The sequence below is a fragment of the Mandrillus leucophaeus genome, unplaced genomic scaffold (genome assembly GCF_000951045.1).
Source record: "Mandrillus leucophaeus isolate KB7577 unplaced genomic scaffold, Mleu.le_1.0 Scaffold192, whole genome shotgun sequence".
Taxonomy (NCBI): Eukaryota; Metazoa; Chordata; class Mammalia; order Primates; family Cercopithecidae; genus Mandrillus; species Mandrillus leucophaeus.
The window spans coordinates 4,215,772-4,231,623 of NW_012101943.1; the positions used below are offsets into that span (position 1 = coordinate 4,215,772).

A 15,852-nucleotide genomic window follows, 5' to 3' on the forward strand; every position below is an offset into this window, starting at 1 on the left:
TTGAGGCAGGGAGCAAGCTGGAGAGTGCAAAGGGAAGGGGCCAGAGAGGTGACTGGGGTCCTCCAGGCCACCCTGACTTCGAGATGAGAAGAGGGCTCTGAGTGAAGGGGTGGCTTTGCTTACATTTTTAAAAGTTCAGTCTGGCTTTTTCATTTTATCTTAGACCTTTGAGGCTGCTAGAATTGAATCCCACACACTGGGTACCTTGTAAGCAACAGAAATAAAGTTCAACATCAAGGCACCTGCAGATTTGGTGTCTGGTGAGGGCCTGCTTTCTGGTTCATAGGTGATGCCTTCTCTATGTGTCCTTATATGGTAGAAGGAGTGAGGGAGCTCTTTGGGGTCTCTTTTATAAGGACATGAATTCCATTCATGACAACTTTGCCCTCATGACCCAAGCACCTACCAAAGGCTCCACCTTCAAACACCTTCACATTGGGGATTCGGTTTCAACATATGAATATTGGTGGCACCTAAACATTCAGACTATAGCAAGTTTGCATTAGGGTACAGGGGGACAAGAGTGAAAACAGGGAGAACAGTTAAGAGATTAGTGTACGAATCCAAGTAACAGATGATGGTGGCTTGGACCAGGACACTGGCAGTGGGATTGGTAAGCAGTGATCAGATGCTAGATATATTTAGAACAGAACTTAAAAGTAGTAAGAAAAAGAGAGGCAGCAAGAATGATTCCAAGGTATTTGGAGTAACTGGAAGGATGGAGTTATCATAACAGAGGTGGGCAAGACTGAGTGCACTGGTTTGGAAGGGAAGACCAGCAGCTCTGTTGTGGATATGTTAAGTTTGAGATGCCTATTGGAGATCTAAGTGGAAATGCAAATAGACATTAGACATGAACTCTGGAGTTCAGGAGAGATCCAGGTTGGAGATACAAATTAGGGAGTTTTCAACCTACGGGTGTTATTTAAAACACTGAGACTGCCTGAGCTGACAGGGAAGTGAGTGAAGACAGATAAGAGGTCTGAGAACTGAATCCTGGGGGTACCCCAAGCTAAGGTATCCAAGATATAAGCAAGGCAAGGAAGGTGGAAAACTAGTGTGAGGCACCACAAGGACAATGGGTTTCAAGAAGGGAAATGATCAACTGTGCAAATATTGCTGGGAAGTCAAGAAGGAAGACTTGAGATCAGGACTGAGACCTGGCCCTTGGATTTGGCTATGTGGAGTTTACTGGAGAGTTGATACGAACCGATTGGAAAGCCAGATTAGAACGTGCTTGAGAGAGTTGGAAGAGAGGACCTGGAGACAGTAGCAGCAACTCTTTCAAGGGTCTCTGCCAATGAGTCATGGGGAGGTAGCTGGAGAAGGAGTGGAATCAAGAGGGTTAGAAATGCACCCCCCGCCACCCTACCATGGCCAGGCGCGGTGGCTCACGCCTGTAATCCCAGCACTTTGGGAGGTCGAGGCGGGCGGATCACGAGGTCAGGAGATGGAGACCATGCTGGCTAACACAGTGAAACCCCGTCACTACTAAAAATACAAAAAAATTAGCCGGGCGTGATGGTGGGCGCCTATAGTCCCAGCTACCCGGGAGGCTGAGGCAGGAGAATGGCGTGAACCCGGGAGGCAGAGCTTGCAGCGACCCAAGACCGGGCTGCTGCACTCCAGTTTGGGAGACAAAGCAAGACTCTGTCTCAAAAAAAAAAAAAAAAAGCCCCCTCATCCTCCACCCCGCCAACAATGAGAAAATGGCATGCTTGAGGGAGATCTGCATGACCAAGTAGAAGAAAAATTTGGTGTTTTAGGAAAGGCAAGGGAGAACTGCGATAGTCATGTCTTTGGAGGGTGGCGCAGGAAGGGAGGGAGACGACCTGGCCCTAGGCAGGATGTGGGGCAGTAATTCCATCCAGGGGAACAGGATGATGGTGCGCAGTAAACATGGGGAGGAAGTTAATTACCTAGCGGGATAACAGATGAGTTCTTTCCATTTTCCAAATGTTCCAATATGTATGATTACACAGTTTCACAAGATATTAAAGGAAACAATTCATTCCGATATAGGGCTTATATGAGTGAAAACAGGGAGAACAGTGAGAGCAGTTTTAAAACGTACTCCCTAAGCGCACTCCAGGGTCAGAAGCGACCTCTAGTGGTTCATTTAGACCATTACTTTTTTCTTTTTCTTGCTCTTAAAAGTATAAAATAGCACGGTCCACATTTAATATTATTTTTAAAGAAACGCGATCAGTTTAATTTAGAAAAGAGTATCAGGCATTTGAGTAAAATAAACATAAACCATCTGCAGCCCAAGCTGGAGTTGCTATTATCATGACTAAGAGTTTCCTCTCTAAATATATCATTCTCTATAGTACCATTATTTATGTTCATTCTGCTTCTTGAATGAGTGGTTTTATTAAACCAAGAGGAGGGACAACTAGTGGGCTACTTGATCCAAGTCTTCTCGATGCTTACATGGAGTACAAACCCCACATATTTTTCATTACTGGTTTCACTTGATTTGGGGTTGTCACTGGGTTTCCTCTGCCTGGGATGTTCCCATCCCCTAGATTAATTAACTCACTTCCTCATGGGAGTCTTTTCAAGCCTTCCAGGCTACCTTAGGGTCCCCCTGTCATGCAACCTCACGACACTCCATACTTCTTTCTGCCTCATCCCATTTCTCCCAACTGTCATGAAAGAGTCAATTCCGTCATTATTGTTTAAAGTTTTTTCTGGTAAATCATAAGACCCATAATGGCAGAGACTGTGTCTGGCTTGTTCACTGCTGTCTCCTTAGCACTTAGCTCAGTGCCCAGCACTTACCCTGTACTCAATAAACATTAATTGGATGAGAACACACTCTCCTGCAGGAGACTCTTGCCCATGTCCCTATTCACATCTTTTGGATCCCACTGCAGAGGAGACTGAATTTCAGAAATGAATTTTTATTTCTAAAATACAATTTGCAATTGCTCTAGGTGCACCTGACAGATGCAACAATTTGTCACAAAACTGTCCCAGCTATTCTTTCAATAGCACAGTCTTCAGGATTGAAGCGTAAAGTTTCCAGTTCTCCTGCAAAGAAACTCTTTGTGACAAAGGCTGAATCCTTAGATATGACTCTGACCTTATCAGACCATTTTTTCCCAAAATATAACTAAGGGAAACACAGTAAGATGCCAATAGAGGGCGCAATGTAATGAGACCATTTCACACTGTGCAGCCATATCCATGGGTCCTAACCCATACAGTCCCCTTATTTCTAGATTTGGTAACATTCTGGTGCCTCTAGGTCTTAGTTCAGCAATAGTACCACTAAAATGGACACAGTGGTAGTGTTCATCTACCTGAGGTCTTTAAGCCAGCCCAGCTTCACCTGTGACATTTTTTCTGACTGCTTCTATTTACTACCAGAGACTGAGAACAGGGGAATGGATGGTTGTCAAATGTCACTCTGGTCTATAATCCCTGGATCCTAGACATGTGACATGGAATGGAGTGGGAACAGAGTGAAATGCTCTGAGCAGGAAGCTTGTCTCCAAGTGTACCCGGAATGTCTGTTATTAACATACCTTCTATAACCTCCTACATACAACTCCCCCAGTTTAATATCTTGGTATTATAATTTTTGGTGTAGTACTTTTGATGCATGCCCTAAAATAATACTCAGGAGGCTGAGGCAGGAGGGTCACTTGAGCCTATGGTTTTTGTTTTTGTTGTTTTGTTTTTTGAAACAGGGTCCCGCTCTGCCACTCAGGTTGGAGTGCAGTGGCACAATCATAGCTCACTGCAGCCTCGACTTCCTGGGCTCAAGGGATCCTCCCACCTTAGCCTGCTGAGTAGCTGGGACTACAGGCATGCGCCACCACGCCCAGCTAATTTTTTTGATATTTAATAGAGATGAGGTCTTGCTATGTTGCCCAGGATGTTCTAACTCCTCAAGTGATCTTCCTGCCTCAGCCTCCCGAAGTGCTGGGATTACCGGCATGAGCCACCGTGCCCAGCACATGTCTTCTAAAAGTTGCTGTTTCTTCCTTCTCAGGAGTTCTTTCCCATACTGTTCTTCTGGATGACTCCTCGTCATCCTTCGGATCTCAAATGAAAGGTCACTTAGAGAGGCTTGGCCTGACCATACAATTCAATTAGTTTCCTACCCCTTTAGTCTCTTTCATAGACCCTGCTATTTTCCTTCATATCATTTATCACAAGACTTCATACATTTATTGCGTTGGATACATTCAATTCTGTCGATTTTCTTAGAATGTAAGGTTCCCAAGGGCAGGGACTTTGTTTTGTTCACTTTTGTATTCCTAGGACCTAGCACAATGCCTGACACATAGCAGGTGTTCCGTAAATATCTGCGGACTGACTGACTGTTTCACTTATCCTTGTTCCTTCTACTGCATTTCAGTTCTTGCTACTGCAATGTAACCTCCAAGAGGTAGGAGAAAATCATAATGCCCCCCTCCCTCCATCACTGAATTACTGAGACGGCGTCCTTGCACGTTTGAGCAGCTGCTGCCTTCTCCTGGGAGGCTGTCAAGTACCCCAAGGTGCACAATAATTCTATTAGTAATAGCATGACTGAGGCAATCAGTAGAGCTGTCAGAAATGCTTTCAAACTTACATTCATTGGGTTCTTGGGCACCTGAAACTGCAAGCGACTGCATTACAATTAAGTGAGAATTAGCAGAATGTTAAAGTTCTTTTTAACAATTTGCATAACAAACCGAGGCGTCCTACGCCACCTCTCTGAAATGAAATTCGGATGTAGACACCCTTGCGCTTCAGGACTCTGCGCTCTTGCAGCAGCGCCTCTGCCCAACGGGGGGCGGCAGCATCTCAGTACTCACTCTAAAGACTTGTAGGTGGGAGGAGAGATTCGCGTTCAAAATCTTTTTGCCTCTATCCGCTCGCCGTAGCGCCTTAGCCCGCTCGAGTTTCAATGCGCGTTGTTGCTTAACGAAGCTGAGTCCTACACACTGTCCGCTGCTCTCCTGATCATGGCTTCTCCGAGTTCTTTCACCTACTATTGCCCTCCATCTTCCTCCCCCGTCTGGTCAGAGCCGCTGTACAGTCTGAGGCCCGAGCACGCGCGAGAGCGGTTGCAGGACGACTCGGTGGAAACAGTCACGTCCATAGAACAGGTGAGGTGGCAGGACTGGGCGAGGCACCAGCGCGGGGTGTTCTGGGAGCGGGAGTCCCGTTCGCAGGGCCGCCCGGTTGCGGAACTCACCGGGGAACTACGACTCCCACAGCGCACCGCGGCGCCTTCCCTCTTGGAAGCTCCGGGCGCCCAGGCTTGGGCTTCGTCGTGGAGCGTTTGCGCGGCCAGGTTGGGGAAGGGTCGTATCAAGGTTGGGCTTGGAGGAGTGGGCAGTAGCCGGGTCCCTTCTGCCCTAAAGAACGAGGAGAATCGTGTTCTACGTCTGGAGAACAGAGGCAGCCCAGGCGGGTCGGATAGCCCGCTCCGTTCTGCCAGTACTTCGGGAGGTTCTGGGGTGCACAGTGCACTTTTCCCAACCTGCTCTCAGCTTCTGGAGGCAGAGAGGAGAGAAGGGCCAGGCCGCTGTCATGCCGTTTCACGATCTGTTTGATTTTTGACTTGCAGTGCCAGGTTTGGGGGCCTGCCTCGTGGGTGGGCATTTTGGTAGTCATTCGGCCACTTGAGCACCAACTACGTGTCGGACACAATATTGAACGATGGAAGTACAAGGAAATAGCCCCTGTGGGGACAGGCAGGAAAACAGAGTTTGGAAAGTGCTCTAACAGAAAGTATGGATTTTGGACTACTAATCATTCCCTAAGGCCTAGAAGTAGGATCGAACCTATCATTTAGAAAAGTGTTTGGGGAATGATTCATATGCCCAAAACCATAGTTTTGTTTTTCTGTTTACTCCCTGATTGGAATTGTTCCCAAGATTGTTATGTGGAACTGTGTATCCATCTGTCGGTAGGAGAAGTGGTTAGGATGATTATTAACACTAATAAATGAACATCCTGCTGCTTACTGAAATAAGATCTCTTAGTGAGGTCAGTCTCCAGGCTTCACCTTGGAGAGACCTGTTTTGTATTTCATACTTGAAGTTGGAAGCCTGTACTTTGGCAAAATTAGTAACAATAGTTGTTATATTGTACAGTTATGACTAGAATTATAAATTTATAACAGAAACAAAGGCTTGATACATGATGATTCACAAAGTAGCAGGGAGAATATTTTAACTGGAGATTTAAACTTATGGAATTTAGGGGAGTAAAGGAAATCCTCACCTCTTGAATCTAGCTAACTCTCCTGGTTGGTTTGCCTACCAGTGTGTCCCAGGGAAGGCTGACTGCAAAAGATTGTAAAGAAATTTCCCACTGATGAAAAACCTGGAGGATCTTTGCAGAATTCCTAAATGATGGATTGCTGAGTGATTCGGGTCAAGTGTTTTATTTAATATCTGACCGTAGACTGTCAGATTGCCCTTTTTTTTTTCGAGACGGGGTCTCGCCCTGTCACCAGACTGGGATGTGGTGGCACGATCTCGGCTTACTGCAATGCAACCTCCGCCTCCCAGGTTCAAGCAATTCCCCTGCCTTAGCCTCCAGAGTAGATGGGACTACAGGCGCCCACCAACACGCCTGGCTAATTTTTGTATTTTAGTAGAGACAGATTTCACTGTGTGGCCAGGCTGGTCTTGAACTCTTGACCTCAAGTGATCTGCCCTCCTTGGCCTCCCAGGGTGCTGGGATTACAGTCATGAGCCACTATGCGTGGTGCAAGCATCTTTCAAATCTAAACCCAACAGTATGGCAGACAGTAAAGAATCTTATATTTCTTTTTCGTGTTGTTATTCCAGCACACATTATTAGAGTCTAGGATGAACACTTTCAGGTAGTAGGAAGATAATGTTGTATCTCATTTTTGTGGCTGCCTCACTGTTTTAATAATCATCTTAGTGACCATTTATTAAGTCTCAGCACAGTGCTAAATGCTCTCCACACATGGTATCATTCAATCCTTACACTTTTTATGGATGAGAAGACTGAGGTTTAGAGACCTAGCACGTTGGTAGGTTAATGATGATACATTCATCAAAAGTAACAACCTTGTTAGGAGGATATACTATTACTCTTTCAGTTTTGACTAAAGCTTCCATTTACTAATAGCTCAATTTTGTGCCATTGCCAGTAAAAACAAATTGATAACTGACACCTGTAATCCCAGCACATTGGGAGTTCCAGGTGAGATCACCTGAGCCCAGGAGACCAACTTGGGCAACATAACAAGACGTGTCTCTACCAAAAAAAGAAAAAAATATATATATAGCTGGGCGTGGTGGTATGCACCTGTAGTCCTAGCTACTTGGGAGGCTGAGGTGGGAGGATCATTTGAGCCCAGGAGTTCACAGAGGAGCCATGATCGAGCCACTGTACTGGGCAACACAGTAAAACCCTGTCTCTTAAAACAAAAAATGACTATACTGATTTTGGTACTGGCCTGGGCAACATAGCAAGACCCCATGTCTATTTAAGACAAAAACTTTTTAAATTAAAAAAAAAAAATTACATGCTTGTTACCTGCTTCCTATCTGATTATCAGAAGACTCAGTTTATTTGTTAAGCAATAATTTGGTAATAGGAGTTAAACCTATAAATAGTGGAAGGAGTCCTTAGCTGTGAGTCCTCTGTTCCATTCGTTGATTTTCATTCATTCAGCAAATACTTGAGCGCCTTCTACAAGCCAGGTACTGTTCTAGACACTCGACATAAGTCGTTGAACAAAAGAGGCCAAGTTGATGCCTTTATAAAACTGTTTCTAGGCCAGTGAAGCAGTCAATTAAAAGAGATAATATCTATAGCTATCTCAATATAAAATGTTAATTAGAAGTGCTGTGGAGAGTAACACCTTGGGATAGAGGGAATAGGGTGTGTCAGGAATGGGTGGGGTGGGAGCAAGGGATGTCTTCATATAAGGTGGTAAGGGGAACCCTCTGTGACAACACATGTGATCTGAGACCTGAAGTCTCAGATGAGGGAGGAAGCCATCATGAATCTGGTGCGAGAGTATTCTGGGCAGAGAAAGCAGCAAGCACAAAGGACCAAGGCAGCAGAATGCCTGGTGAGCACGGGGGCTTAGCAAACCAGAGAATAGGAGATGGGTCGGATCATGTAGGGCCTCACTGGCCTTTGGAAGTACTTTAAAATATCCTGACTGAGATGGGGAGCCACTTGGCTGTATACCTGCCATTTACTGCCCCACATTCACTTGGCCTTTTTCCAGCCTGCTCTGTAGATGTGCCCCAGGAGGGGGCCCTGCCCTGACAGGTTTCCTTGCTTTATGACTGCAGGCCATGGGAAGTATTGCTGGGGGTGACTGAGAAGGAGAAGAATGAGACCGTTGTATTTCTTCCCTCCTGCAGGCTTGTGTGGGCTGGGGTTTCCTTAGTCTTAGGGTCACATTTCCTGTCACGTGCCTTCTCTGCAGAGCTCTTTGTCTCCCTCCCTCTCCATTCTTCACACCTTCAGGTCTATGAGGAGTTCAGGTACCCCTAATTTACCAGCTCCAGATACTGCATTTTCTCTTGTGGTTTCCCTACACCTGCCCACATCTTTGTAAATAGTTCCTTTATAAACTCTCCTCAAATCACCCACTTTGTGCCATCTGTTTCCTGCCAGGACTTAGACTGATCCATGATCAGAGGGTTTTCAGCAGGGGAGTGACACATCTGACTAGCATTTTAACAGACTCATTTAGGTTACTGTCAAGAGTAGATGGTGGGGAGTGAGGGTGAATGCAGGGAAACCAGTTAGGAGGCTATTGCAGTATCCTGGGAGAGGTGACGGTGGCTTAGCTCACAGTGACGGTAGTGGAGGTAATGAGAAATGGTCAGCTCTGGATATTTTTATGAAGGTCTCTACCTTGCTAAGCTATTTTGTTAATGCAGATGCAGGGAGGGCCTTTCGTGACACTAGAGAACAAGACATGGTTGTATTGTTAGTGCCTACCTGCCGTATTGTGCCATCTGGAATCATCCCATTGCAAACACTCTGATTCAGGCCAGTAGGTTAATACTGATAGTCTCAGAGGTAACAGCCTTGCCAAAAACAGGTGTTTACAAAAGATACTACTGTTTTTCTTTTAGTTTGTCTTTGAACAGAGGCAAAAGCATCCTCCACTTGAAATGGCATGGTGTCATTGAACCATTGGCATGGTTCATTGTCCATCAAGTAACTTGAACTCTGAGGGGAATATTAGAGAATTATTAGTCCTGATCCCTGCCCTCAAAATTCTTTTATCTTAGATAAAAAAGAATAATGAGTGCGGTGGCTCACTCCTGTAATCCTGGCACTTTGGGAGGCTGAGGCAGGCGGATCACTGGAGGTCAGGAATTTGAGACTAGGCTAGCCAACATAGTGAAACCCCATCTCTACTGAAAAAATACAAAAATTAGCTAGGCGTGGTGGTGCACACCTGTAATCCCAGCTACTCAGGACGCTGAGGCAGTTGAATCTCTTGAACCTGGGAGGCGGAAGTTGCAGTGAGCCGAGATTGCACCATTGCACTGAAGCCTGGGTGACAGGGCAAGACTCCATCTCAAAAAAGAAAAAAATAAGAAGTATATGCTATAGGCAGTCACAGAGTGCTAAATTATGACTGCTTTGCATGAGGATTTTAGGGAGTTGAAAAGCCATCTGTGTGGGCTGAGGTGGTCAGGATGACTTCATGGAGAACGTGGAACTGGGTAGGGCTGTAAAAATTAGAGTTCGGGGCAGCCATTCTAGGAGGGGGAGCTGTTTTCAGGGAAGGCTCAGGCTTGACTGGGGGCAGTAAGATGGCTTACCAGGAATGGTGGGTGCAGGTTGGACATGGTAGGAAATGAGGTGAGATGGGCAGGTGGGCCCCCATCAGGGTGTTGAGAGGCAGGTGATGTGCTGGCTTCAGGTTTAGGCAGTGGGCCACCACATATCCTAAGGAGGGAGCAGCAGAACAGAATCCTGACCTTCTGCTGTTGACTTGTTTCAGCTTATAGGATCCAAAATATTAGTAAACAGAGGTGGAACAAATCACTAAATATGATAAAACTTCCCCATTTTTTATGCCTCTGATAGAAGGAACCGGTCCTCTACTTGGTTAAGTGGTCAGTTGGCTAGCTTTCTGAATCCATTTTATTTTATTGAAATTCAATATTGCCCACGTGTAAAGTAATCCTGCATATCAAAATTTCCCCATTAAAAAGTCCAAAAGGTTGTTTTTGGTTAAGTTTAAAATACATGTACCTTTAGGTATATAAGTGAAAAATACCTGCTTACATAATTTACATTTAAATTTGGGTCCATATACCTACTTAAAATCACCTACTTTGTAAAGTAACACTAATTTAGAAATGCTGGTTTTCCTCCTCCTCTTATTTATAAAATGTATCTTTTCAGACTCTTCACATGCATCTTTGACTTCACTATTTTTAATCATCACTGGAGCCACTTTTTGAGTCAGCCAATATGGATTTCCGGACCACATGTTCAGTTCTTGAGATACATCCTTTTTGAATATGAATAAGGTGTTACCACTGAATAGTTTATTCCAAGTTACAAGTATCCACTTGCATAACATTAGACTTTTCTTTTTTAAGACAGTGTCTCACTTTGTCGCCCAGGCTGGAGTGGGGTGATGCAGTCACCATTCACTGCAGCCTTGACCTCACAGGCCTGCCTTGGCTTACCAAAGCGTTGGGATTACAGACGTGAGCCTAGAATTTTTTTTTTTTTTTTTTTTTACAGTATGTCCAGTTGGTATATATTTGTGGTCACTGCAACTTAACCACTTTATTACTTTTTCAAATGGTCTCCTTTTTTTTTTAAAGACAGGGTCTCACTTTTGTCCAGGCTAGAGTACAGTGGCATGATCATAGCTCACTGCAGCAACTTTCCAAGCTCAAGTGATCCTCCCACCTCAGCCTCTTGAGTAGCTGAAACTACTGGCGTGCGCTACCACGTTCGGCTACTTTTTGTATTGTTTTGTAGAGACAGGGTTTCGCTGTGTTGCCCAGGCTGGTCCTGAACTTAAGCTATCCGCCTGCCTTGGGCTCCCAAAGTGCTAGGATTACAGGCATGAGCCACCGCGCCGGCTAAAATGATCTTTAAAACGTTGGTTTACTGGCCAGGCATGGTGACTGATACCTGTAATCCTGGCACTTTGGAAGGCCAGGTGGGTGGTTAGCTTAAGCCCACCAATTCGAGACAGCCTGGGCAACAGCGTGAGACTCTGTCTCTAAAAAAAGTAAAAAATGAATAAACAAAATAAAGGGCTGGCCTTACAATGGCAGTTTGCACATGAAAGTGTGAGTTTGTATCTCCAGGAATAATTACTAAATTTGTGTTTAATTTATCTCGTTTCACTGATTACCATTAGCCAAAGCAGCCCAAACCACACCTTAACTGAGGTTGTTTTAGGCTATTGTGTCATCCCCAGCTGGTACTTCATATTTAAAACAAAGAAATTGAAAAACTTCCTACAGCAAGAAGTACTTTGTAAGTATTTGCATATAAAGTGACTTGTATTTTCTGAGGGATAGTTTTTTTGAAAAGTCTTGCCTTATATTTTATATATTAATGATTCTTTTACTGCAGCTTCAATGACATGAATCGTAGGCAGCAAATCTACTTTCTGAAACAGTCTGTCTCTGGGAGAGGAGGGAGATTTAGGAAGCAGGGAAGTGATAGTGCCTGGTATGAAAGTTGGTACCTCCTGAGATTGGCTTTAGATAGAAGCTCTGAAAGAGAAAGTGCCAAATGCATTAGTTGTTGTTTACCACTTACTGAATGGAAACTATTCTCTGCTTTTATTGATTGGATTTCTTTCTTTCTTTCTTTTTTTTTTGGGACAGAGTTTCACTCTTGTTGCCCAGGCTGGAGTGCAGTGGCGCGATCTCCGCTCATCGTAACCTCTGCATCCTGGGTTCAAGCGATTCTCCTGCCTCAGGCGCCCGAGTACCTGGGATTACAGGCATGTGCCACCACGCCCGGCTAATTTTTGTATTTTGGTAAAGATGGGGTTTCACCGTGTTGGCCAGGCTGGTCTCAGACTCCTGACCTCAAATGATCCACCCGCTTCCACCTCCCAAAGTGCTGGGATTACAGGCGTTGAGCTACCATGCCTGGCCGATTGATTGAATTTCTGTTGATTAAATGAAAAACTCCATGAAATATCCTTTTTTTTTTTTTTGAGACGGAGTCTTGCTCTGTCGCCCGGGCTGGATTACAGTGGTGAGATCTCAGCTCACTGCAAGCTCCGTCTCCTGGGTTCACGCCATTCTCCTGCTTCAGCCTCCCAAGTAGCTGGGACTACAGGCACCCGCCACTACGCCCGGCTAATTTTTTTGTATTTTTTAGTAGAGACGGGGTTTCACCGTGTTAGCCAGGATGGTCTCGATTTCCTGACCTCGTAATCCTCCCGCCTCGGCCTCCTAAAGTGCTGGGATTACAGGCGTGAGCCACCGCACCTGGCCATGAAATATCTTTTAAACAGAGCTGTCGAGAATGCAGCCTTTTGGTTAGCTCTTCTTTTATTTGTTGCCATGGCACCTAAGTCTTGGGGACTCTAGTACAGTTACTTGATCCCTGGCCCCTAGAGTTTAACACAATCTCTCCATCATCAAACAATACAAACTAATATACATATAGTTATATATCACTTAATAACAGTAGAAATACATTGTCAGTAGGAAATTTCGTTGTCGTGTGAACATCATAGAGTGTACTTAACACATGTAGATGGCATAGCCTACTACACACCTAGGCTGTAAGGTATAGCCTGTTGCTCCTGGGCTGCAAACCTATACAGCATGTTACTGTACTAACTACTGCAGGCAATTGGAACACAATGGTAAATATTTTTGTATCTAAACATATCTAAATATAGAAAAGGTAAACTAAAAATACGTTATAAAAGATAAAAATGGTAGACCTATCTAGGGAACTCAGCATGAATGGCGCTTGCAGGACTGGAAGTTGCTCTGGGTGAGTGAGTGAGTGAGCGGTGAGTGAATGTGAAGGCCCAGGATATGAGTGTATGCTATGGACTTTATAAATACTGTACGCTTACTGAACAGACATTATGAAAAATAAAAATAAACACGGTATGCTTCAGCTACACTAAATTTATTCATACGCTTTTTTCTTGCAATAATAAACTTAGCGTACTGTAAGTTATTTACTTTATAAACTTAAAAATTTTTTTTTACAGCTTTTTGACTCTTTTGTGGTAACAGTTTAAAACACAAGCACATTGTACTGCCGTACAAAAAGATTTTCTGTGTATTCTTATTCTGTAAGCTGTTTTCTCCTTTTAAATTTTTTCACTTTCTTTTTACCTTTTAAACTTTTTTGTTAAAAACTAAGACACAAACGCACACATTAGCCTGGACCTACACAGGGTCAGGATAGTCAGTGTCACTGCCTTCCATCTCTACATCTCCTCCCACTGGAAGGCCTTCAGGGACAATAATAGGATGGAGCTGTCATCTCCTAGGATAACAGTGCCTTCTGCAGGAATTCCTCCTGAAGGACTTGCCTCAGGCTGTTTTATAGTTAATTTTTTTTTTTTTTTTTTTTTTTTTTTTGAGACAGAGTCTGCTCTGTCGCCCAGGCTGGAGTGCAGTGGCCGGATCTCAGCTCACTGCAAGCTCCGCCTCCCAGGTTCATGCCATTCTCCTGCCTCAGCCTCCCGAGTAGCTGGGACAACAGGCGCCCGCCACCTCGCCGAGCTAGTTTTTTGTATTTTTTTGGTAGAGACGGGGTTTCACCGTGTTAGCCAGGATGGTCTCGATTTCCTGACCTTGTGATCCACTCGTCTGGGCCTCCCAAAGTGCTGGGATTACGGGCTTGAGCCACTGCGCCCGGCCTATAGTTAATTTTTTTAATAAGTAGAGATACACTTTAAAATAATATAAAGTATAGTATAGTAAATATATGAATTAGTACTGTAGTTTATTATCGTTATCAAGTGTTATGTACTGTACATAATTGTATGTGTTATACTTTTATAACACTGGCAGTGCAGTAGGTTTGTTTACACCAGCGTCACCACAGGCATGTGAGTAGTGCTTTGTGCTACATTATGAAGGCTCTGTTACTAGGCCGTAGGGATTTTTCAGCTCCATCATAGTCTTACGGGACTACCGTGGAATATTTGGTCCGCTGTTGACTAAAACATCCTTATGTGGCGCATGACTGTATTAGTTTATGTCATATATATGTGTATAGTTTATAAATTGATACATACTTAGTTTATATTATATATTTTAAAGATATATGTGTATATTATACATGTATATATTATATACATGTGTGCATATATGTGTATGTATGTATATGTATGTATGTATAAAGCCTGACCAACAACTTGAAAATATTCTGTACATAGAAACACCTAGCCTGGGGCCATGTGCAGTGGCTCATATCTGTAATCCCTGCACTTTGGGAGGCTGAGGCACGTGAATCACCTGAGGTCAAGAGTTCCAGTCCAGCCTGGCCAACTTGGTGAAACCCTGTCTCTACTGAAAATACAAAAATTAGCCAGGCTTGGTGGCAGGTATCTGTAGTCCCAGCTACTCAGGAGGCTGAGGCAGGAGAATCGCTTGAACCTGGGAGGTGGAGGTTGCAGTGAGCTGAGATCATGCCATTGCACTCCAGCTTGCGCGACAAAAGCAAAACTCTGTCTCAGAAAAAAAAAAAGAAGAAGAAAAAAGAAAAGAAACAGCCAAGCCTGGGCTGGGCACAGTGGCTCATGCCTGTAATCCCAGCACTTTGGGAGGCTTAGGCAGGAGAACTGCTTGAGGCCAGGAATTTGAGACCAGCCTGTGCAACAGGGTGAAGTCCATCTCTATTATAAGAAAGAAACAGAGGAGAGAGAAAGTAAGAAAGAAAAGAAAAGATACATCTAGCCTGTGCCCTATCAGAAGCAGGGGTAAACTCAACTCTTGTGTTCCCTGTTTGCCATATCCTGAGTGATCAGTTATCTCATGATTAGAGAAGATGAGAGAGGTACTGGTAGGCTTAACATTTGTTAGGTTATACATTAAATACTGCAAGAGCTGGCCTTGGAACCTAACAGGTATAACGTTGTGTTGATGGGAAAACGAATAAGGTCTAAAAACCAATGAACTGGCCGGGCGCGGTGGCTCAAGCCTGTAATCCCAGCACTTTGGGAGGCCGAGACGGGCGGATCACGAGGTCAGGAGATCGAGACTATCCTGGCTAACACAATAAAACCCCGTCTCTACTAAAAATACAAAAAAATTAGCCGGGCGTGGTGGCGGCGCCTGTAGTCCCAGCTACTTGGGAGGCTGAGGCAGGAGAATGGCGGGAACCCGGGAGGCGGAGCTTGCAGTGAGCCGAGATCGCGCCACAGCACTCCAGCCTGGGCGACAGAGCGAGACTCCGCCTCAAAAAAAAAAAAAAAAAAACAATGAACTTTGAGAACACAGCTTCTGCATGTGTTGTGACCTGCCTATCTATGTAGGTGTGGGGGATGAGGCATCACAAAACTAAGCACTTTGAAATCCTTTTCCTTTTTTTTTTTTTTTTAAGGAATTTATGGTTAACAAAAGTATAATAATGTAATTAACAGCCATTTTTCTGTAACTGAGAATTACCAGTTGCTAACATCTTTTTTTGTTTAAAGGAAAGCAATTAGAAATATAGCCAAAGCCTCCTTTAACCCTATCCCCAGTTCAGTGTGCTTCTCATCCTTTCCAGAAGCAGCCCTTATCATGAGTTGTGTGTGCATCCTTCCACTTCACTTTTAATCCTTTTATGCATTCACAAACAACTGGATTTGTGCATGTTTTTAAAAATTCGCGTAAATTGTCACACTGTCATTTTGCCTTTTTTCATTTCACATTTAAA

The 15,852-nt window shown here is 44.3% G+C and overlaps 1 protein-coding gene across 1 annotated transcript in view; it reads left to right on the forward strand.

Moving 5' to 3' along the window:
- The first annotated feature begins 4,563 nt into the window (after positions 1-4,563).
- FNTB (farnesyltransferase, CAAX box, beta) overlaps positions 4,564-15,852 on the forward strand; it is a 90,468-nt gene continuing 79,179 nt past the window's right edge. Inside the window, exon 1 of the mRNA XM_011978323.1 lies at positions 4,564-5,108. Coding sequence (XP_011833713.1) covers positions 4,965-5,108 — 144 coding nt within the window. The 5' untranslated portion in view covers positions 4,564-4,964. The remainder of the gene's footprint in view (positions 5,109-15,852) is intronic.